A 25,312-nucleotide genomic window follows, 5' to 3' on the forward strand; every position below is an offset into this window, starting at 1 on the left:
ATGAGCTGCTGAAGTTGAGTTGTTCTTTTCTGTCTAAGTGCTCTCTGATGACACCTGTCTCGGGAACTGTCCAGAGTAGAAGCAAATCCCCATAGCAAACTTCTTCGACTCTGTGCAGTTCCCGAGACAGACAGAGATGTCAGCAGAGAGCACTGTTGCCAGACAGAAAACAACAACTCAACTTCTGCAGCTGATAATTATTGGAAGGAGTAAGATTTTTTAATAGAAGTAGTTTATAAATCTGTTTAACTTTCTGGAGCCAGTTGATATATATATATATATATATATATATATATATATATATATATATAAAGTTTTTTTCCTGGAGTACCCCTTTAACCTACTCTGTGACCCCTCAAAAAAACATTTTGCCACCCTTCTTTTACTGGTAAGCCATGCCACAAAAGTGTCTAAACCACGAAAGAAATGTGGTGCGGGCCTATTTTTATGCAAATTTCATTAGTATTCTGGTGCATTTATAATAGTAAATCTGCCCCAACATCTGTAGGGGGCACTGGCAGTCCAAACTGGCACTAGGACCGCCCAGGAATGCGCCAATTAATTTCACAGAACATGTTTATTCATTCAGAGGAGTCTGGAATTTCTGCGGCTGAACGTCCACCATGGAAATTTTCTAGTGTGAATAGTGTAGCAAAATCCCATTGCAGACAAGGGAAGGCTGCTGCACCATATTTTCCAAGTAGAATTCCACTCAGAAAATAGATAGTGTGAATAAGCCCTAAAGGAGAGAATCCTATTTGGAGGATTTATCAAGATGCCTTATAGAAAGTTCCAACCAATCACAGCCCAGCTTTCATTTTGACCAGCAACATGAGTTTAAAGCTGACCAATGATTGGCTGCTATGGGTAACAAAGAGAATCGTACTATATAACAGCTAGATAAACCCCAGACCCGCTCCCTTATATTTATTTTCTTATTGTCAACAAGCAGCGTTTTGGCCGAAAAATACAGTTGCTAGTCTACCTATCACGCACGCGCAAAGGAAACAGTTGAAACGCGAACTCTTCTAGCTCCGCCCACTTAAAAGTTATGTAAATCGATCACAAGGCGTGGCAGTTCGAGGTGACGTCACGGCCGGGCGGCGGAGCTGCTTGTAGACAGATGGCAGCTCTCAGGAACCTGTCAATGGTGATCGGGGCGGCTGTAGCGGCGCTGGGCTCGGTGCTGTTCATCGCCTGGAACCGTTATGTGCCCGGCAGGAGGAGGTGGCGGCGGAGGGCGGGCTATGAGCTGGAATACCGGTGCATTGCCGTGGAATGAGATTTGCCATAGAATGAGATGGTCCGCCTCCATCACATCCTATTGGCTCTCTCTTGTCACGTGACATATTTAAACGTCGCGCATCGATGCGCACAGTAGTGTCAGTTTGGCTATCACAGGGAGAGGATCTCCTCACCCTGTGATAGCTGAAGCTGTACGGAGCTCTCATGGCCTCTGTGGCCCGACAGAATTTCACACATGTACGCAGCTCTACTCCCCGTCCCGTTAACGCTCAGGGAGCGGGGAACAGAAAGTAGAGCATCGGGCGCAGGTTAAGTTATTCGCGTAGTGCTGCGCATGCGCAGTACTACTTTACCTGCGCCCGATGCTCTACTTTCTGTTCCCCGCTCCCTGAGCGTTAACGGGACGGGGAGTAGAGATGCGGGAGACGGGGAGTAGAGATGCGGGGGACGGGGAGTAGAGATGCGGGGGACGGGGAGTAGAGCTGCGGGCATGGGGCGCTCGCGGGGACGCACACTGATGACAGCGCCATCGGGCGTAGGAATCCCCATAGCGCTGTGGATCGCTCCCTGAGCGTTCACAGGGGACGGGGAGTAGAGCTGCGGGGGACGGGGAGTAGAGCTGCAGGGGACGGGGAGTAGAGCTGCGGGGGACGGGGAGTAGAGCTGCGGGGGACGGGGAGTAGAGATGCGGGGGACGGGGAGTAGAGCTGCGGGCGTGGGGATCCTGATGACAGCGCCATCGGGCATCGGGCTCCCGATAGCGCTGTGGATCAACAGTAAATGTATATGTGCCAGCCGTATGAGCTGCGTAAATGTGTGAACTTCTGTCGGGCCACAGAGGCCATGAGAGCTCCGTACAGCTTCAGCAATCACAGGGTGAGGAGATCCTCTCCCTGTGATAGCCAAACTGACACTGCTGTGCGCATCGATGCGTGACGTTTAAATATGTCACGTGACAAGAGAGAGCCAATAGGATGTGATGGAGGCGGACCATCTCATTCTATGGCAAATCTCATTCCACGGCAATGCACCGGCAGCAGTGCGGACAGGTGAGCGGTGCCGCTGTCCGGGGGTCCAGGTAGTTGTGCGGGGACAACACAGGAATGCCAGGGATCCTCTCAGTCATGTGACTCTCCTGGCAGCGCCCTCCCTATCCCCAGTACTGAAGAAAACTGTTCCCTGAAGAGAATGTTCCCGAGCAGCTGTGCGCCCCATTCTATTGGTTGGTACAGTTTCCCTCAGCTCACTGTTTTGCAGCCTTGCTGTACCTGGACCCTCGGGAACAATTCTCTACAGCCTCCCTCCCTCCCCTCAGCCAGCAGCAGGATCCATCCTTTATCATGTCCCCGACCGGGCAGCTGCCAGGGAACATTTCTTTTTAGCGTCTTGCATCAAAATGTACAGTGGAAAACACATGATTTAGCATTTCTGCGATGTGTGGCCATACCCTTAGGGCAGTGGTCTCTAAATTGTTGACCTCCAGCTGTTGCAAAACTACAACTCCCTGCATGCCCAGACAGCTGTTTGCTGTCTGGGCATGCTGGGATTTGTAGTAGTGGTCTCTTAACTGTGGCCCTCTAAATCATGCAAAACTACAACTCCCTGCATTCACGAACAGCAAATTGCTTTCTCTCCATGCTGGGAGTTGTAGTAGCGTACCTCCAGCTGTTGTATAACATCTCCCAGCATGCCCTTTGGTGATCAGTACATGCTGGGAGTTGTAGTTTTGCAACAGCTGGAAGCACACTGGTTGGAAGATACTGAGTTAGTTAACCTAACTGAAGGTTTCCAACCGGTGTGCCTCCAGCTGTTGCAAAAGTACAACTCCCAGCATGCATGGTCTGTCAGCACTTGCTGGGAGTTGTAATTTTGCAACAGCTGGAGGTTTGCCCCCGGGGGCTACAGGGTACATTCACACGGGTGGGTTTACAGTGAGTTTCCTGCTTCAAGTTTGAGCTGCAGCAAATTTTCCGCCACAGTGCAAACTCCTAGTGGGAAACTCACTGTAACCCGCCAGTGTGAATGTACCATAAAAATACTACACTACCACAAAATAAAGGGTAATACACTACATATACACCCCCTTATACTGTCCCCTGTCTCTTCCCCCCCCCCCCCCCAATAAAAATGAAAGACCTATCGTATGGCAGTGTTTCCAAAACGGAGCCTCCAGCTGTTGCAAAACAACAACTCCCAGCATTTCCGGACAGCCACTGACTACTGTCCAGTCATGCTGGGAGTTTAGCAACAGCTGGAGGCACCCTGTTTGGGAATCACTGGCGTAGAATACCCTTATGTCCACCGCTATGCAATCCCTAATTTAGTCCTCAAATGCGCATGGTGCTCTCTCACTTCGGAGCCCTGTCGTATTTCAAGGAAACAGTTTAGGGCCACATATGGGGTATTTCCGTACTCTGAGAAATTGCACTACAAATTTTGGGGGGCTTTTTCTCCTTTCACCCCTTATGAAAAGGAAATGTTGGGGTCTCCACCAGCCTGGTGTAGCCCCATACTTTTTATTTTCATAAGAGGTAAAAGGAAAAAAAAGCCCCCCAAAATTTGTAACACAATTTCTTAGTATATAACTACCCCATATGTGGATGTAAAGTGCTCTGCGGGCGCGCTACAATGCTCAGAAGAGAAGGAGCGCCTTTGAGCTTTTGGAGAGAGAATTTGGTTGGAATAGAAGTCGGGGGCCTTTTGCGTTTACAAAGCCTCCCGTGGTGCAGGAAAAGGGACCACCCCCCCCCCACATGTGACCCCATTTTGGAAACTACTCCCCTCACAGAATTTAATAAGGGGTGCAGCGAGTATTTACACCCCACTGGCTTTTGACAAATCTTTGGAACAGTGGGCTGTGAAAATGAAAGACATTAGAGATGAGCGAACCTACAGTAAATTCGAATTCTGGAATAGGTGGATACAGTCCTAGGAAAGAGTCTCCTAGGACTGTATCCACCTTTTCCAGCCCACGAAAGCACCTGAAAGCTGAACTAATTTATGCAGGAAAAGTCATCATCTGCCGAGCCGAGAAGTTCGTGACAAATCCAATTTACTGTAAGTTCGCTCATCTCTAAAAGACATCTGTGCGGCGTAAATGCTCACTGCACGCCTTTATAACGTTACGTGAGGGGTGTAGTTTCCAAAATTGGGTCACATGTGGGTATTTATTTTTTTGCGTTTATGTCAGAACCGCTGTAAAATCAGCCACCCCTGTGCAAATCACCAATTTAGACCTCAAATGTACATAGAGCACTCTCACTCCTGAGCCCTGTTGTGCGCCCACAGAGCATTTTACGCCCACATATGGGGTATTTCCGTACTCAGGAGAAATTGCGTAACAAATTTTGGGGGTCTTTTTTTCCTTTTACCTCTTGTGAAAATAAAAAGTATGGGGCCACAAGCATGTTAGTGTAAAATTTTTAATTTTTTCACACTAACAGGCTGGTGTAGACCCCAACTTTTCCTATTCATAAGGGGTAAAAGGAGAAAAAGCCCCCCAAAATTTGTAGTGCAATTTCTCCCGAGTACGGAAATACCCCATATGTGGCACTAAACGGTTTCCTTGAAATACAACAGGACTCCAAAGTGAGAGAGCGCCATGCGCATTTGAGGACTAAATTAGGGATTGCATAGGGGTGGACATAGGGGTATTCTACACCAGTGATTCCCAAACAGGGTACCTCCAACTGTTGCTAAACTCCCAGCATGTCTAGACAGTCAGTGGCTGTCCGGAAATGTTGGGAGTTGTTGTTTTGCAACAGCTGGAGGCTCCGTTTTGGAAACACTGTCGTACGATACGTTTTTTTTTTTATTGGGGGGGGGGGGGTCAGTGTAAGGGGGTGTATATGTAGTGTTTTACTCTTTATTATGTGTTAGTGTAGTGCTTTTAGGGTACATTCGCACTGGGGGTTACGGTGAGTTTCCCGCTAGGAGTTTGAAGCAGGAAACTCACTGTAAATGCAAAACTACAACTCCCAGCATGTACTGATCACCGAAAGGGCATGCTGGGAGATGTAGTTATGCAACAGCTGGAGGTACACAACCACAACTCCCAGCATGGCGGGACAGCCGTTTACTGTTCATGCATGCTGAGAGTTGTAGTTGTAGTGTGCAAGATTTAGAGGGCCACAGTTTAGAAACCACCGCACAGTGATCTCCAAACTGTGGCCCTCCAGATGTTGCAAAACTACAAATCCCAACATGCCCAAACAGCAAACTGCTGTCTGCGCATGCCAGGAGTTGTAGTTTTGCAAGATTTAGAGGGCCACAGGTTATGAAGAAATGTTCCCCTGACAGCTGCCCAAGCGAGCATAGAGATCGGGGACATGATAAAGGACTATCCTTCTGCTGGTTGTCTGAAGGGGAAGGAGGGAGGCTGTAGAGAATTTTTCCCCTGAGGGTTTGCAGAGAACCGTGTCCAGGGACAGCAAGGCTGCAAAATAGTGGGCAAGGGAGACTGCACCCCCCCAACAACCAATAGTATGGGGCGGGTGTGCGCGTCTCAGCCAACCACAGTGGATTTGCTGACTCCGCATTTCTCATCAGCTGCTTGGGAACATTTCTCTTAGGGGAACAGTTTTCTTCAGTACACCGGCAGATGGCATGATCGTACGATTGACTAGAGACCAGACAGGGCGACTGCTCTGACCACCGACTACAGGAAATGACCACCAGTGGGGGGCACTGTCGGTGAGCATTTTGCCTAGTAGCAGGACCAGGAGGCAGCTGAGTGCCCACCGTGGAGCTCCAGTCATATGACCGGGGTTGTCACATGGTGGTCTGTTATGTTTTACTGGCAGCGTTAACCCCATATGATGCCCAGTGCTAGACAGAAGGGGCAGGAGGTGACAGCATGAAACAATATGAGGTGGGGGGTTTCTCTGCTCCACCTTATGTATGTATAGTGGGAATGGCGCTGACTTGTACTTTAACCTTGAAGACAATAAATCGTTAAGTGTAGAATGTGTAAGGCTGGGCACAGAGCTGATAGCAACCTGGAGAGGCCTGTTGTACCTCAGGCTGGAATGTGTCCACATCACCTGACCTCATATTTCTGTACTGCCTATATGGGTCCAGATCACCTGACCTGACATAGCTGTACTGCCCTATATGGGTCCACATCACCTTTCCTGACATAGCTATACTGACCTTTATGGGTCCACATCACCTGACCTCATATTTCTGTACTGCCTATATGGGTCCACATCACCTGACCTGACATAACTGTACTGCCCTATATGGGTCTACATCACCTGACCTGACATAGCTGTACTGCCCTATATGGGTCCACATCACCTGACCTGACATAGCTGTACTGCCCTATATGGGTCCACATCACCTGACCTAACATGGCTGTACTGCCCTATATGGGTCTACATCACCTGACCTGACATAGCTGTACTGCCCTATATGGGGCCACATCACCTAACCTTACATGGCTGTACTGCCTATATGGGTCCACACCAGGGCGGACTGACAACACTCAGGGCCCCCGGACCAAATAAAGCAAGGGCCCCCAGTCGGCCCCTGGCCACACCTCTGCCCCACCCCTATTCTACCCAAATCCCTCCTCATGCACCACTTTTACATATAAAATGAAATATATATAATGTAGGTAAGATAATTTTCAATGACCAATAATACCTGTATACAAGGAAGAAATATATACCACCACACAATAACTGGATAATACCAACATACTGAATTAAACCTCTATACACAGACAAGTATTCCCCCATACAGTTACTAGGGGTGTGAATCGCCAAGAATTTGGTGATTCGATTCGAATCGCGATACCAGTGTGGCGATTCGATATATCCCGATACATCACCCACCTGGGAGCATTCATAGATCCCAATAGACGCTGCTGTCAGCTTTGACAGCGGCGATCTAGTAGTCCGGTGCTCACTTTTCTCATGTTATCCCGTCCGGGCTGCAAAATAAAAGAAAACGCACTTTATCTTACCTGCCAACGAGCCCCCGGAGCTCCGGTACAGGTGTTCGGGCTGTATTCTTCTTACTTCCTGTTAGCCCGGCACGTCACACGGAGCTTCAGCCTATCACTGGCCGCAGCGATGTCCCGCCTCTGCTGGTGATAGGCTGAAGCTCCATGTGACGTGCCGGGCTAACAGGAAGTAAGAAGAATACAGCCCGGGGACCGAACACCTGTACCGGAGCTCCGGGGGCTCGTTGGCAGGTAAGATAAAGTGCGTTTTCTTTTATTTTGCAGCCCGGACGGGATAACATGGGAAAAGTGTGCACCGGAGTACTCCTTTAATAGCCAGCCGCGGCGATCGCCGCATGCTGGCTATTAGCGGCCACCCCGGCTACTGAAATCAGCCTGGGTTCGCATAGTACGGAGCGGGCACAAGTCGGAGCCCGCTCCATACACCCAGAGCGACACCGTGTCAGATCCGGCCTGCCCGGCTCCACAAATGTGGAACTTTTATCTCCTGATGCCCAGGACATGCTGTTCCGGGCGTCAGGAGATAAAAATTCCACATCCCTAAAAGAATCGATTCAAAAATATTTTGAATCAATTCAGTATCGGCAAATGAAAAAATCGCGATTATCGCGAGAATCGATTTTTTTCTTACATCCCTAACAGTTACCATATAACGGTAGATACCAGCTGTACACAGGATCTGTATATCATATAAGTGATTATATACAGGGCCATATAGAAAGAGACACCAGCTGTACACAGGTTGTGTATACCATATAAATGATTACGTTACATTTGAGGATCAGTGTCGTCCTTTTTCATTTTCCGTCTCTGTCCGCATCAGACAGCTATGTTGACTTCGTCAAGTAAAAATATATGTAAGAAAAACATTATTTTTACAGTACCCTCCCCCTCCTCTACACAATCTACCCATCAATAGGCCACAAACTGTTATAATGCCCTCCTGCACAGTAAAAGGGCAGGTAGCTAACTAGTTAGGTAGGTAGGTAACTAGCCAGATAGGTAGGTAGCCAGCCAAGTATGTAGGTAGGTGTGTAATTAAGTAGTCAGGTCATTACATTACTTATTTTACCTTAATCTATGGCCAGAGCAATTAACAATATTTGTCGGTCAAATTTTCTTATAAAAAAAAAAGCGCAGTTTTCAAATTTTGGAGGGGTTTGTTACTACACAAAAATGACAAATGACACAGATTTATCAAACTGTGTGAGAAAAAAATATATTTTTCCCATAACAACCAATCGCAGCTCAGCTTTCACTTTACCAGAACTCGTTAGCTGAGCTGTGATTGGTTGTTATGGGAAAATCACTCTCACACATGGTGATTAATCTGGGCCATTATTTTTATGATAAAATGAAATTATTACAATGATACCCACATTATATAGGTTTTGTATTATTTTACTACTTTTAAAAAAATATAGCTTTTTTCAGGAAAATGTGTATGTTTCAAATTATCCAAATTATCCTCTTACCCCAAAATAATTTTTCCGTGTATGGGGATATATGAGGGCTCGTGATATGTAGTTTTTATCGTTACCATTCTTGATCAGATTGGATTTTTTGTTCTTTTTTTATTATTATTATTATTATTATTATTTTTATATATGAAGGTATATGAAGTGACCAAAACTTCTGGACAAATGATTGATATCATTCCAAAGCAAAATTGGTGGCACAAAATACAAGCCCTCATATAGTTCTGTAGGTGGAAAATTGAAAGCGTTATGCTTTTTAGAAGTTGAGGAGGAAAAAACCAAAGTGCAAAAATGAAAAGCCCTGAGTCCTATATTTAAAGTTTTCTCACCATTTTTAGTCACTACAGGGAATTGTCACATGTCACCTTTTGTTTGCAAACACTGAACAATGCTGTACTACAGCACAGCATTGATCAGTGTTATTGGCGTTCTATTTATACAGGCTGCCTATATTCTTGGAGCAGAGATCTGACGGCACTGAGCCAGGTAGGGCCCCTTCAGCCTTCCTCTTAGCAGATTGGGACTCTGATTTTACCGCTGTGGTCCTGATCAGCTTCCCTAACTGACTAACACAAGGATTAATGTCGGACATCAGCCTGATTGGTGATGTCTGGCATTAGCCGAGGGTTCTAGCTAATGATTTATACAACACAGTGGGAGCAGACACTGTGCGTACATGTACGCCTTGCATCCTTAGGACTCACTTACACGGACGGATCTGCAGCTTATTTTACACTGCGGATCCGTTGGCAATGGACCCTACAGTGCTGCCTCAATCTGTGGCTGCTCATAATGGCAATCCACCACCACGAGCAGGCACGCTTCGATGTGTATACTAGCACGCATCACGGCTGCTCTCGTCCTAGCTCAGGAAGCCGGAGGAGCGGCTGCGATGTGTGTGAGTATACTGCGCATGTGCGCGGCGAAGCGTGTCTGCTCCTAGCGGCGGATTGTCACTATGAGCAGGCACAGATGGAGGCAGCACTGTAGGGTCCGTTGCTGGCGGATCCACAACAGAAAATACGCTGTGGATCCGTCCGTGTGAATGAGCCCTAAGGGTACGTTCACACGTACAGGATCTGATTTACATTTTCTTCAGCTGATTTTGCTACCCATTAAAGCTAATGGGTTGCAAAATCAGCTTCACAAAATATGCAGCAGATCCTGTACATGTTGAATGTACCCTTAATGACCATGTCCGTGGCCGGCTCCCAATCTGTCAAGCGCACTCAGCTTCTGATCTGCCTGGTCCCGGTTAATACCGGACATTGCCGATTAGGCTGATGTCCAGTATTAACCCTTTAGACGCCACAATCAAAGTTGATCGTGGCTTCTAAAATGGGAGAATATGCTGCCTGTTAGCTGAGCGGCGCTGTTCGGGACTGCCATGGTGAAATCAGCTGAGAGGACAGCGGGAGGCGCCTTACCTTGCTTCTCGCTGTCCGATTGGCATTTGATTGCTCCAGGCTTGAGCAATCAAGCGCAGATAACACTGATCAATGCTATGCTATGGCATAGCATTGTACAGGGCTGGCAAAAAAGTGTTAATGTGATTTAACCCCTTCCCTAATAAATGTCTGACTCATCCCATTAAAAAAAATCTGTGTAAATAAATAAATAGGCATGTGGTATCGCCGTTTGCGTAAGTGTCCGAAAATAAAAATAGCATTAATTTAAAGCGCACGATCAATGACGTACGCAGCAAAAAAAAAATCAACGACAAAATCAAACCTATATAAGTAGGGTATCATTTTAACTGTATGGACCAACAGAATAAAGATAAGGTGTCATTTTTTACCGAAAAATGTACTACGTAAAAACGGAAGCCCCAAAAGTTTTAAAAAATTGTTTTTTTTCTTCAATTTTGTTGCACAATTATTATTTTTTTTCCATTTCAACGTAGATTTTGGGGTAAAATGACTGATGTCATTACAAAGTAGAATTGGTGGCACAAAAAAAAAAGCCATAATATGGACTTTTAGGTGAAAGATTGAAAGAGTTATGATTTTTAAAAGGTAAGGTGGAAAAAATGAAATTTTAAGGGGTTAATGATAAGTAAACAAGCAGTGTGTTCACATGTTGTGGCTCCAGTGGGGTCACTTTCCCTCCTCCAGTGTCCACAGGTCACCAACAGGTCACATTATCACAAAATGTTGGCGCTATTTGTGCCGCGATTTTTCCCAAAAATTGATCTGGTAATGTGACCTGTTGGTAACCTGTGGACACTGGAGGAGGGAAAGTGACCCCTCTGGGCTGTTACTATACACATCACCCAGCCCCAGGTTATACTGCTGATCAGTGTGGAGAGAGGCCGGACACAGGTACCTTTCATCCCTGCACTGCTGCCTGTCTCTGCTAATGATATGCAGACCAGGAGCAGCGCAGGGATATTTACGAAGAAATGAACATCAGGGAAAGTAGGGATTGTCTCACTGGGGATCCGGGACAAGTGTCCTGGATGCTCAGCAGCTGCGGCAGGCCCTTTACCAGGCCAGGCCCTCGGACCACGTCCTAATGGACTGGCCGGTCAGTCCGCCCATAGATCCACATCACCTGACCTCACATGGCCATACCACACTATGGGGCAGATTCATCAAGGCCTGTGCTAAAGAAAAGTTGACCAGCTGCCCATAGTAATATGATCACTTCTTTTATTTTTCACAGGCCTATTCAAAAATGAAAGAAGCAATCTAATTGGTTGCTATGGGCAACTTTTCCTCTGCACAGGTTTTTATGTATTTTCACCTATTTGTTCACATCACCTGACCTCACATGGCCATATTCCCTACATGTGTCCACGTTACAGCCCAAGTACCTGGCCGTACTGCCCTATATGTGTCCATGTCACCTGCCCGTACATGACCGTACTACTGCCCTGTATGTGTCTACGTTACCTGACATGGCTGTACTGTACTATAGGTATCCACATTATACCTCTAGTACCTGACCTCACATGGCCAGACTGCCCTATATGTGTCTACATCACCTGCCCATACATGGCCATACTGCCAATACGTGTCCACATTGCCTGACCTCACATGGCTGTACTGCCCTATATATATGTCCACAGAACAGCCCTAGTACCTGATCTCACATCGCTGTACTGCAAGATATGTGTCCATATTACAGCCCTGGTACCTGACCTCACATGGCCGTACTGTCCTATATATGTGTCCTCATTACAGCCCTAGTACCTGACCTCTCATGGCCGTACTGTCCTATATATATGTCCTCATTACAGCCCTAGTACCTGATCTCACATCGCTGTACTGCAAGATATGTGTCCATATTACAGCCCTGGTACCTGACCTCACATGGCCTTACTGTCCTATATATATGTCCTCATTACAGCCCTAGTACCTGACCTCACATGGCCGTACTGTCCTATATATGTGTCCTCATTACAGCCCTAGTACCTGACCTCTCATGGCCGTACTGTCCTATATATATGTCCATATTACAGCCCTAGTACCTGACCTCACATGGCCGTACTGTCCTATATATATGTCCTCATTACAGCCCTAGTACCTGACCTCACATGGCCGTACTGTCCTATATATATGTCCTCATTACAGCCCTAGTACCTGATCTCACATCGCTGTACTGCAAGATATGTGTCCATATTACAGCCCTGGTACCTGACCTCACATGGCCTTACTGTCCTATATATATGTCCTCATTACAGCCCTAGTACCTGACCTCACATGGCCGTACTGTCCTATATATGTGTCCTCATTACAGCCCTAGTACCTGACCTCTCATGGCCGTACTGTCCTATATATATGTCCATATTACAGCCCTAGTACCTGACCTCACATGGCCTTACTGTCCTATATATATGTACACATTACAGCCCTAGTACCTGACCTCACATGGCCGTACTGTCCTATATATATGTCCACATTACAGCCCTAGTACCTGACCTCACATGGCCGTACTGTCATATATGTCCACATTACAGCCCTAGTACCTGACCTCACATGGCCATACTGTCCTATATATATGTCCTCATTACAGCCCTAGTACCTGACCTCACATGGCCGTACTGTCCTATATATATGTCCTCATTACAGCCCTAGTACCTGACCTCTCATGGCCGTACTGTCCTATATATGTGTCATTACAGCCCTAGTACATGACCTCTCATGGCCGTACTGTCCTATATATATATGTCCTCATTACAGCCCTAGTACCTGACCTCACATGGCCTTACTGTCCTATATATATATATATATATATATATATATATATATATATATATCCTCATTACAGCCCTAGTACCTGACCTCACATGGCCTTACTGTCCTATATATATGTCCTCATTACAGCCCTAGTACCTGACCTCACATGGCCGTACTGTCCTATATATATGTCCTCATTACAGCCCTAGTACCTGACCTCTCATGGCCGTACTGTCCTATATATGTGTCATTACAGCCCTAGTACATGACCTCTCATGGCCGTACTGTCCTATATATATATGTCCTCATTACAGCCCTAGTACCTGACCTCACATGGCCTTACTGTCCTATATATATATATATATCCTCATTACAGCCCTAGTACCTGACCTCACATGGCCGTACTGTCCTATATATATGTCCTCATTACAGCCCTAGTACCTGACCTCACATGGCCGTACTGTCCTATATATATGTCCACATTACAGCCCCAGCCCTAGTAGAAAACAGTTTAGTTGATCACTTAAAGGGGTACTCCGGCCCCAAGACATCTTATCCCCTATCCAAAGGATAGGGAATAAGATTCTGAATAAGAATCTTTCATTCCGCACCCACCTTCGTGAGCTCTCCGCAGCTCTGGGGGTTCCGAGTGTGAGGTGTGACGACCACAAGGCTGAAGTATCGTAATGTCAGGACTCCGCCCCTGTGTTACATCACGCTCCGCCCCTCAATGCAAGTCTATGGGAGGGGGCATGGCCAACCAGTATCAGTATCTTGTTCCAGTAACAATTTATAGATGATACATTTCCTGTTAAGGTAGTAAAGGGTCTCGAGTCTCCTGCTGTCGATGCCCACTATAGCCGTAGATAACATTTCCTTGTCCTGTAGTCGTAGTCTCCCCTCTAACCTTCATTGTATCTTTTGTATTTCCTCAGGACAACTGTCTGGATCGGCAGATTTTAGTGCTGGGTTTGGATGGAGCAGGTAAAAGCAGCATAATCCATGCACTAAGCACCAACACCACCAGGTCCAGCTCGGCCCCAACCCATGGGTTTAACACGGCCCAGATTCTCAGCCAGGGACTGCGGATTGAACTGTTAGAGGGTGAGTTTCCTAGTAATACTGGATGGCCTCCAGATAAATAGCTGGCCGGTAGCCCTTTATTATAATACGAGGATGTGTCAGTGTTATCACCAGCCCATCAGATAAGAGGATTTCTGTTGACTCACTGCTAGTGCTGGGCGGTATACCGGTATGAACCGGATACCGTTTTTTTTTCTCCCACGGTATGGATTTTTGCCCTTACCGCTATACCGGTCGGGCCCCTCCCCCACCCTCCGAGTCAATAATTTTTTTTTAACTTAACCCGTAATGGGGGTGGTCCGGGCCATCCATTCTTCCTGTAGTGTCCGGCGGCATTCCGGGTGGAGGGTGAACCGGTCCGGGCTGTCCTTCTCCGGGGGTCCGCTTCTCCACTCCGGGCAGGCTCCGGCCTAGTATGCTGCATTGACGCCGCTACGCCGTGACGTCAGGTGCGTCACTGCGCAGCGGCATCTATGCAGCGTTACTAGGCCGGAGCCTGCCCGGAGTGGAGAAGAGGACCCCCGGAGAAGGACAGCCTGGACCGGTTCACCCTCCACCCGGAATGCCGCCGGACACTACAGGAAGGATGGATGGCCCGGACCACCCTCCCCGGACGGTCCCTGCAGCAACTGGGAAGATGAGTCAGGGTTCTGGGATGGACAGGGGTCTGTATAATATACTATACCTACAGTAGGCCCTCCAGCTGTTGAGGCCCTCCAGCTGTTGCAAAACTACAACTTCCAGCATGCCCGGACAGCCAACGGCTGTCCGGGCATGCTGGGAGTTGGTTTTGCAACAGCTGGAGGCACCCCTAGTTGGGAAACACTGACCTATACTATACACTACTATATAGTCCAACATGCTGGGAGTTGTAGTTTTGCAACAGCTGGAGGCTGTAGGGTTGTTTGTTACATCTATTTAAAAGGGTACTCCACTGCCCCAGTGTTCAGATCATTTAGTTCCAAAAGCCCATTTAGTTCCGCTACGCCACCTCAATGCAAGTCTCAATGTAAAAAAAAAAAATACCGTGATACTCATTTTTGGTCATATCGCCCAGCACTACTCACCGCTGATGCCGCCTTTTTTCACTGTAGTTGGGGACCATATGCTGTCTTATTAGAAATATGTGCAAATGTTTTAATAAAAGCTCTTTTGCAGTTTACTAGTTACTTGTAATGTTACAAAGATATATTTGTCACTCAATGGCCCTGATTTACTAAAAGCAGTGTGTTTTTTCCCCAACAGGCATTTTTCTACAAATTTTTTTTTTGTACTAATGTTTTAATGTTTCCCTATGTTTTGCACTTTTCCCTATATTTTTACACCTGCTCTGAGCTGTAGGGGTTTCCAGAGCTCAAATCCACCACATTTTCTGTGGGAACCTTAGTAAATATGTTTTTTTTTTTTTTTTATGTCATGGACACACCCCGTTTTTGGTAGCCATGACCCTTTTTTGAATTTTCTAAGTAAAATGGAGAGTTGGTTGGGTTTTTGAAATTCTGGTGCAATTTCTGGCACAATGCGCAAAACAGGTTGGGTTTACAAGTAAAGTAGTACATCAGGGCTATTGTCTCTGAAGGCCCCACTGATCAGGAAACTGAGCTGGGATATGTGCACGGTAGTACACTTTATTCTCCAATCTTTGTCTTGCTGCCCCATAGACTTATAAGGAAGCAGCGGGCCCAAGATTTAAAGGGGTATCCCCATCTCCTAAATCATGTCTTTAGGTGTATATCATGGCAGTATAAACAACTTTGCAATTGGCTTTATTTAGTAACTTGCCTGGTTCTGTAGATACTTCTAATCTCCTTTCTTTTTGACAGCTGGTAGTCACGGTTCCCGGCCACCAGCTCTGCTTTAAAGTTACCTGTCACCAAGAAAAACTTTTGATATAATGTAGATAATACCATTATATGTATATTTGTAATATACATTGGTTAAAAAATGTGTATATTTTTGGGTGAAAAAATGCTGTCCCTGAAACTATTGCCTGTGTGTCTATGAGGAGTCCAAATACAGGAAGTGAGGGCAGGAGAAGCAGGGCTCTGTGCAGGCTCCAGTCTTGTCCATCATCCTGCAGTGTGAGCCGGGAGCATGTCACAGAGCCTCACTGCACAGAGCCCTGCAAATTTCCTTTATTTGGACTCCTCATAGTCACATAAACAATAGCTGTAGGGACAAAAATATACAAATGTTTTAATCAAGGTAGATTACAAATATCCGTATAATGGTATTATCTCCATTATATAAAATGTTTTTGTTGACATTACTGTGTAGAGTGGCTGGAGCTTCTCAGCTGAGCACTCATCAGGCTCCCTGCTCTTCCTGCTCATTAGAGATGAGCGAATTTACAGTAAATTCGATTCGTCGTGAAGTTCTCGGCTCGGCAGTTGATGACTTATCCTGCATAAATTAGTTCAGCTTTCAGGTGCTCCCGTGGGCTGGAAAAGGTGGATGCAGTCCTAGGAGACTCTTTCCTGGGACTGTATCCACCTTTTCCAGCCCACCGGAGCACCTGAAAGCTGAACTAATTTATGCAGGATAAGACATCAACTGCCGAGCAGAGAAGTTCATGACGAATCGAATTTACTGTAAATTCGCTCATCTCTACTGCTCATTTATCTTGTCTACCTCTTAAAGGCACAGTACTTTAGCTTGGAAACTTTTTAGACTCAGAAGCTGATGACCTACTTTTGACTAACAGCAGAAGGAGAGCAAGGTGGGACAACTCCTTTAAGCACTTATTCCCCCTCATTCTTCTGATCTGGTAGAGGTTTCGGCACTGAGACCCCAACTAATCAAAACTTTTCATGTCTCTGTGATGTCAAAAGGTTTTTTTTTTTTGTTTAATTGGTAGGTACACTTTAGGGGTACTCCATTTTTTTTTTTTTTTATCAACTGGTGCCAGAAAGTTAAACTGATTTGTAAATTACTTCTATTCAAAAATCTTAATACTTTCAGTACTTATCAGCTGCTATATGCTCCACAGGAAGTGCTTTTCTTTTGTAATTTCCTTTCTTTCTGACGACTGTGCTCTCTGCTGACACCTCTGCTCCTGCTCTGGACAGTTCCTGAAAGGGACAAATACCCATAGCAAACCCATCCTGCTCTGGACAGTTCCTGGCAGGAACAGATGTGTCAGCAGAGAGCACTATGGTCAGACTGGAAAGAACTGGAAGAAAGAAGAGACAGAGGGGATATGATAGAGACTTTTAAATACATAAAGGGAATCAACACGGTAAAGGAGGAGAGGAGATTTAAAAGAAGAAAAACTACCACAAGAGGACATAGCTTTAAATTAGAGGGGCAAAGGGTTATGCAGTAATATCAGAAAGTATTACTTTACTGAGAGAGTAGTGGATGTATGGAATAGCCTTCCTGCAGAAGTGGTCACTGCAAATAGAATGAGAGAGTTTAGACATACATGGGATAAGCATAAGGCTATCCTTCATATAAGATAGATATAAGCATAAGGCTATCCTTCATATAAGATAGAGATAAGCATAAGGTTATCCTTCATATAAGATAGAGATAGGCATAAGGCTATCCTTCATATAAGATAGATATAAGCATAAGGCTATCCTTCATATAAGATAGAGATAAGCATAAGGTTATCCTTCATATAAGATGGAGATCGGCATAAGGCTATCCTTCATATAATATAGAGATAGGTATAAGGCTACCCTTCATATAAGATAGAGATAGACATAAGGCTACCCTTCATATAAGATAGAGATAGGCATAAGGCTACCCTTCATATAAGATAGAGATAGGCATAAGGCTATCCTTCATATAAGATAGAGATAGGCATAAGGCTATCCTTCATATAAGATAGAGATAAGCATAAGGCTATCCTTCATATAAGATAGGGATAGGTATAAGGCTATCCTTCATATAATATAGAGATAGATATAAGGCTACCCTTCATATAAGATAGAGCTAGACATAAGGCTATCCTTCATATAAGATAGAGATAGACATAAGGCTATCCTCCATATAAGAGAGAGATAGGCATAAGGCTATCCTTCATATAAGATAAAGATAGGCATAAGGCTATCCTTCATATAATATAGAGATAGGTATAAGGCTACCCTTCATATAAGATAGAGATAGACATAAGGCTATCCTTCATATAATATAGAGATAGGTATAAGGCTACCCTTCATATAAGATAGAGATAGACATAAGGCTATCCTTCATATAAGATAGAGATAGACATAAGGCTATCCTTCATATAAGATAGAGATAGACATAAGGCTATCCTTCATATAAGATAGAGATAGACATAAGGCTATCCTCCATATAAGAGAGAGATAGGCATAAGGCTATCCTTCATATAAGATAAAGATAGGCATAAGGCTATCCTTCATATAATATAGAGATAGGCATAAGGCTACCCTTCATATAATATAGAGATAGGTATAAGGCTACCCTTCATATAAGATAGAGATAGACATAAGGCTATCCTTCATATAAGATAGAGATAGACATAAGGCTATCCTTCATATAAGATAGAGATAGGCATAAGGCTATCCTTTATATAAGATAGGGCCAGGTACTACTCATAGTATTCAGATTATTGGGCAGACTAGATGGGCTAAATGGTTCTCATCTGTTGACACATTCTATGTTTCTATGTTAACTACACAACTTCCTCTGTAGTATACAGAAGCTAAGTACTGGAAGGATTAAGATTTTTAAATAGAAGTAATTTACAAATCTGTTTAACTTTCTGGCACCAGTTGATTTAAAAAAAAATGTTTTCCAGTAGAGTACCCCTTTAAAGCTATGTAGCTTCCTTTATTGTATTATAGGCGGTGTGACAAGGAAGGCAGAACAAGTAGGGGTGCATTTACACCACATTTCAGATATCCGGATACCGCAGCAGCTGATTTTGTCATTTCCCTGCCGGATCCCCGAAACGTGGCGTGAATGCACCCTAATAAATCTCTATCATCTAGAGAAGAGGTTGATCCCTAGAGGACAGCACTACATACATTCTATGGATTTTTAATAATTGGAAAGGTAAGGAAAAAAGCAAATAGTCTCTGGATATATAAAAATGTTCTTTTTCATTTAGTGGGAGGCAGCCAGAACCTGCGGACATACTGGACCCAGTATCTAAAGAAAACACATATTATAGTCTTTGTGGTGGACTCCACAGATGACATACGCTTGCAGCTAGCAAGACATGAATTACATAGACTTCTGGAAGAATCCCCACAACTGCCCCTGATGGTGCTGGCAAATAAACAGGTGAGTAATGGAGGAGCGGATCACTGGGACCTTATGGTGAAGGACTCGACACCACGTAAAGACAGGTCTAGTAATCTACACTATTAGGGTAGGGTCACACGTAACAGATCCGCAGCGGATTTTACGCCTCCAGTTGTTGCAATCTGCCACTCCGAGCAGCCACGCGGGCCTGTGAGTCGCCGAATACACTGCAGCCACGGTGTCTAAGTACACTGCACATGCGCATGGTGTCTCGCAGGCCCCTGCGTGTCTGCTCGGAGCGGTAGATTGCCACTGCGAGCAGGCCAGGGGGCGAGGCGGAGCAACAGCTGGAGGCACACTATGGATCGGGTCACCGGCGGATCCGCAGCGTATTCTACCGTGTGACCCTACCCTTAATGAGATTTATCAAAACCTGTGCAGAGGAAAAGTGAAGTAGTTGCCCATAGCAACCAGTCAGATTGCTTTTATTTTTTTCAAAGGCATCTGAGAGGTAAGTGATCTGATTGGTTGCTATGGGCAACTGATCCACCTATCTTCTGAATGGGATTTAACCCCTTAAGGACTCAGGCAATTTTATTTTTACGTTTTCGTTTTTTCCTCCTCGCCTTCAAAAAATCATAATTCCACAGACTAGTATAAGGGCTTGTTTTTTGCGCGACCAGTTGTCCGTTGTAATGCCATCACATACTTTACCATAAAATGTATGGCGCAACCAAAAAAAATACTATTTGTGTGGGGAAATGTAAAAGAAAACCGCAATTTTGCAAATTTTGGAAGGTTTCGTTTTCACGCCATACAATTTACGGTAAAAATGACATCTGATCTTTATTCTTTGGGTCAATTTGATTAAAATGATACCCAAGATAACATACTTTTCTATTACTGTTGCGCTTAATAAATCGCAAACCGTTTAACCAAATTAGTACGTTTAAAATCCCCTATAACTTTTTCATTTTTCCGTATAAGCGGCGGTATGAGGGCTAGTTTTTTGTGCAGTGATCTGTACTTTTTAGTGATACCAAATTTGCTTATATAAATGGGACAATTTACGTTTTTATTGGGGGAGGGGGTTTTTCAAATTTTTTTTTTTTACTTTTATTCTTACACTTTAATAGTTCCCATAGGGGACTATTTATAGCAATCATTCGATTGCTAAAGGTGAGCCCTGATTGGCTTCTCAGTACCGGCCATTCAGAGCTCTCCACGGGGAATTTAAAAACGAAAGTAAAATTCATCGTGATCGCAGGGTTGCGGACCATGCCGCCCGCTCCCCTGCTTAATAACTTCTGATCGGATCGGGTCTCAGAAGTGAGAACCAGTGCGATCAATCCCTCAGCCCCTGCACTACTACTACCTCCATCATGGAACAGAGTCTGAGCCATAATGGGGATAGTAGTAGAAACACTAATGTAGTCCCCCCCAGCCACCGACAGACTCCTGCAGCTAGGGAATTACTACTGCCATCATGGAACAGACTTGTTTCCATGATGAGAGTAGTAGTAGTAGTAGTAGTAGTAGTAGTAGTCCCACAACACGGTAGGAGTCTGCTGATGTCACCTCTTCTGAGCATGCTCAGATGTAATTACTGATATTTTAAACCCGGGTGTAAATGGATGACATTAAAGGTTAATCCGTTTGCCATAGACTTCAATGTTATAATTATTATGTCCGTGTTTTCTTACGTTTTTTTCACGGAAGAAAAAATACTGCATGCGCAGTTTTTTTTCTTCCATGAAAAATACGGAAATGAGGGCAAACGGGTGCACACGGATGTAAACTGATTGTAAAAAAATCCCATTGACGTGAATGGGATTTTTTTTTAAAGTTTTTAATCCGTTTACAGTGTGCAAAAACTGAACTGAAACGGGGATTAAAAAACAGGGGCAAATGGCCGTGTGAACGCACCCTACTACTGTTCAGTGCTAGGCATAGCATATCGCAGACTAGTGTCTAGGGATCGACCGATATCGTTTTTTTTAGGGCCGATACCGATAATCGGTGCAGGTTAGGGCCGATAGTCGATAACTTATACCGATATTCCGGTATAAGTTATCGGCTATTTAACCCCCTGCGACACCGCTGCAGATCATTGATTTAAAGCGGGCGCTTTAAATCAATGATCTGCAGTGGCTTTTGCGGGGCCATAGACCGCCGCCACCACCACCCGCTTCTCTCCCCTACCTGCCAGGGTGCTCCGGGCCATCCATCCATCGTTCATGTAGTGTCCGGGGGCGTTCCGGGTGGAGGGTGGTCCGGTCCGGGCTGTCCTCCTTCTCCGGCGGTCATCTTCTCCGGTCCGGGCTGTCCTCCTTCTTCACAGCCCTTCCATGTGCTTGCCAGAGGTAGCCTGACTGCCATTAGATACCGAGATGAGATCCTCAGACCCCTTTTGAGACCATATGCTGGTGCGGTTGACCCTGAGTTCCTCCTAATGCAAGACCATGCTAGACCTCATGTGGCTGGAGTGTGTCAGCAGTTCCTGCAAGAGGAAGGCATTGATGTTATGCAGTGGCCCGCCCATTCCCCAGACCTGAATCCGATTGAGCAGATCTGGGAAATCATATCTCGCTCCATCCACCATAGAGAGGTTGTACACGCATGTGGAGGCCACACACACTACTGAGCCTCATTATGACTTGTTTTAAGGACATTACATCAAAGTTGGATCAGTCTGTAGTGTGGTTTTCCACTTTGATTTTGAGTGTGACTCCATATCCAGTCCTCCATGGGTTGATAAATTTGATTTCCATTGATAATTTGTGTGATTTTGTTGTCAGCACATTCAACTATGTAAAGACAAAAGTATTTCATACAATTAATTCATTCAGATCTAGGATGTGCTATCTTAGTGTTCCCTTTATTTTTTTGAGCAATGTATAAAAGAATAATGGATTTTAGAAGGCAAGGAGGAAAAAACGAAAAACACAAAATTGGGCTGGTCATTTAGGCCAAAATTAGCTGTGTCTTTCACCTCTTAAGGAAGCAGGGCCTACCTGTACGCCCTGCACCTGCTCCCATGCTATAACGTAGGGTCATAGCGTGTTGGTCTCGGCGGCTAACGATAGCTGGGACCCGTGGCTAATACCGGACATTACCGATCACGGTTATGCTAGTTATTAATCCTTTAGACGCAGCAATCAAAGTTGATTGGCGCGTCTAAAGTAAAAAAAAATAAAAAATTCCCAGCAGCTCAGTAAGTCTGATTGGGACCACCGCAGTGTCTTGATCGGCTGTGAGGACACGAGGATGGTCCCTACCTGCCTCCTCATTGTCAAATCACCGAGGTCCAGGCAGGAGCAGTGGAGCGCCAATAACATTGATCAATGCTATGGCATAGCATTGATCAGTGCCTGCAATCAATATACTGCATGTTAGTCCCCTTTAAAAGTTAATAAATGTAAATGTCGGAACTATAGAAATGTCATTAAACCGCACGGTCAATGGCGTGCACCTTAAAAAGAAATCCTAAGTACAAAATAGCGTATTTCGGTCACTTTTTATACCATTGATCAAAGCAAAAATGGTACCGATAACTTCAGATCACTGCACAAAAAATGAGTCCTCATACATCCCTGAATGCGGAAAAATAAGTTAGACACTTTTAACTAGGGATGCACCGATATATCGGCCGAAAATAGCTATTTTGGGGAAATGCCGAAACAACAAAATTTGCCGATAATGACCCACCTCCTCTGCCCGCCCACAGCACAAGTTACAAACACTGCCAGTGCTAGAGGCGTAGCGTGTGGGGGTGCTCTCCGGGATAGGAATACTTCTTTTTATGTGCCCGGGCCGGCTCCCGTGTGTGGCTGCAGAGCATATAAAAACTAATACTGTATACTAAAAACCAGGGGGCCTCCAGCTGTGGTGAAACTACAACTCCCAGCATGCCCGGACCGGTAAAGGCTGTCCTCCTTCGGTCCTTCGCTTCTCCACCTATATGGTTGTACGCATGGCCCGGGACGTCCCGTGCGTACAACCATAGAGACGCAGGAGGATGCATGCTGGCCGGGGCCTGGTAAGTGACCGGCGGCGCGTCATCTTCTTGAGTGTTCCGGTCACCACTCCTCCGGCCCCGGCACCTACTGCTATGGTCCATAGGCCATAGCAGTAGATGTGACCCCGGGCCGGAGAAGCGGTGACCGGATCACTGTGGGGGCAGCAGTACAGACATACAGCCTCCAGCCATACTGCCTCCAGCCATACTGTATATGGCTGGAAGCTGTATGTCTGTGGGGTGGGGGGAAGCTGTCTACTATTGTCGGGGAAATGCTGACCTATTGTTGGAGCTGCCTACTATTGTGGGGGGGGGGGGGGAGCTGCCTAATATTGTTGGGGGGGGGGGGAGCTGCCTAATATTGTTGGGGGGGGGGGGAGCTGCCTAATATTGTTGGGGGGAGCTGCCTAATATTGTTGGGGGGAGCTGCCTAATATTGTTGGGGGGAGCTGCCTATTAATGTGGGGGAGCTGGCAATCTAATGTGGGGGAATCTAATCTAATGAGCGGAGCGCTGCATTTTACCAGAAGACGGGGAGAAGTCATTTTCGGTATCTGTTTTGGCCGGACATTTTTTTTAATTTCGGTTTCGTTTCCGTTCTGAAATTTCCATTTAGGTGCACCTCTACTTTTAACCCCTTAAGGATCAAGCCTTAGCAAAACTACAACTCTTAGCATGCCTGGACTGGCAAAGGCTGTTGGGGCATGCTGGGAGTAGTAGTTTCACAACAGCTTCAGGCACCCTGCTAGAAAAACTGAGCTAAGGGTGCAGGGAGAAAAATAAAAAAACCTTCTGCTCACCTAGTCCCAGTCCCTTCAGATTAGTCTCCGTGCACTCTGAAGTTTCCTCTCTTCTTAGTACAGGCAGTAGGACCTTTCCCTTTTCAGCCAATCACTGGCCGCAGTGGTGTCACGTGTCAAGCCAGTGATTGGCTGATGGGAAAGGTCTTGTACTGCAGCAATACACTAGATTTCCCAGGTCCTGCGGAAGATTTGAAATCTGCCTGGGAAACCCAGTGTATTGCTGCAGTACAAGAATACAAGAATGGGAGGGGAGGGGGAGATGTGAAATAGGCGGTGGGCATAAAATGGGTAGGTAAATGTGAAATGGAGGTGATTGGACATGAAATGGGGGGATTTCACCATTTATCATATCGCATCCCATATCGAAATCGCAATATTTAGGCCCAAAATTGCAATCGCACATTTCCCCCATATCGTGCAGCCCTAATAGAAATGTACAAAATGACTGTGTACACTTCTAATACCTGACTATTTTGTTTTCTCAGGATTGTAAGTGTGCTCTTACCATCTCAGACATTTCTGCAGAGCTATCACTGCACAGGATTCAAGGGCTAAGAGAAGTGACACTGCTGGGGACTAGTGCTGTGTATGATGGACATGGAGGCAGCACCTCATTACAGACTGTGAGATCAATGCTGGAAGAAAGGTTACACAAAATAAAGGAGTCCGAGGAAAACAAATCTCCAAAGCAACCGCTGTAAGACATGTCTGTCTAGAGAGAAAAGTGCTTAATGTGGTTCCACTAAAAGATGACCTAAGGATCTCCATCTTTCTAGTGGAGAGGAAGAATCTGTGCAATATTTAGATTTCTGAGGACACAAGTGGGGCAGGTCCCCACCTCACCGTGAGGTCTTAAGGAAAGATTCAGCTGCTTCATAATTTATTTTATAAAGACTTTTTTTTAAGGAATAAATAAATTCTTTTTGGTTTAATTATTTAATTTTTCAAACGTATAAACTGTATTTATTGTAAGATCACATACAATCATGTCTTCTGTCCATTTTAAGGTGGTTTTTGGCCTCAGCCTAGGTTTTGAGTCTTTGGGCCAGATGGACATTACGATTCATATATCAAACACATGGATATGTCGGCAGAATCTCTGACAGCTGCCAACGTATCTGTAGTCTGAGTAATAGGGGCCTCATTAAATTACCTAAAGATACATGTTGGTTCTGACTAGAGCTGAGCGACGTTACAGTACTTTAATTCTGCACGAACCTCGCGGCTCGGCGGTTACTGACTTTAGCCGGCATAAATTAGTTCAGCCTTTCAGGTGCTCCGGTGGGCTGGAGACTCTCCTAGAACACCTGAAAGCTGAA

General features: G+C 45.4%; 1 protein-coding gene across 1 annotated transcript; it reads left to right on the plus strand.

Moving 5' to 3' along the window:
• Positions 1–859: 859 nt before the first annotated feature.
• Positions 860–25,236, plus strand: ARL10 (ADP ribosylation factor like GTPase 10). The gene is made up of 5 exons (XM_056574991.1): positions 860–1,259; positions 2,275–2,294; positions 13,808–13,976; positions 19,036–19,211; positions 24,479–25,236. Exons 1-5 carry the CDS (start codon positions 1,124–1,126, stop codon positions 24,692–24,694), a joined length of 717 nt encoding a protein of 238 aa, XP_056430966.1. The 5' UTR covers positions 860–1,123; the 3' UTR covers positions 24,695–25,236.
• Positions 25,237–25,312: the final 76 nt, after the last annotated feature.

Source organism: Hyla sarda, chromosome 4 (assembly GCF_029499605.1).
Source record: "Hyla sarda isolate aHylSar1 chromosome 4, aHylSar1.hap1, whole genome shotgun sequence".
Classification (NCBI taxonomy): Eukaryota; Metazoa; Chordata; class Amphibia; order Anura; family Hylidae; genus Hyla; species Hyla sarda.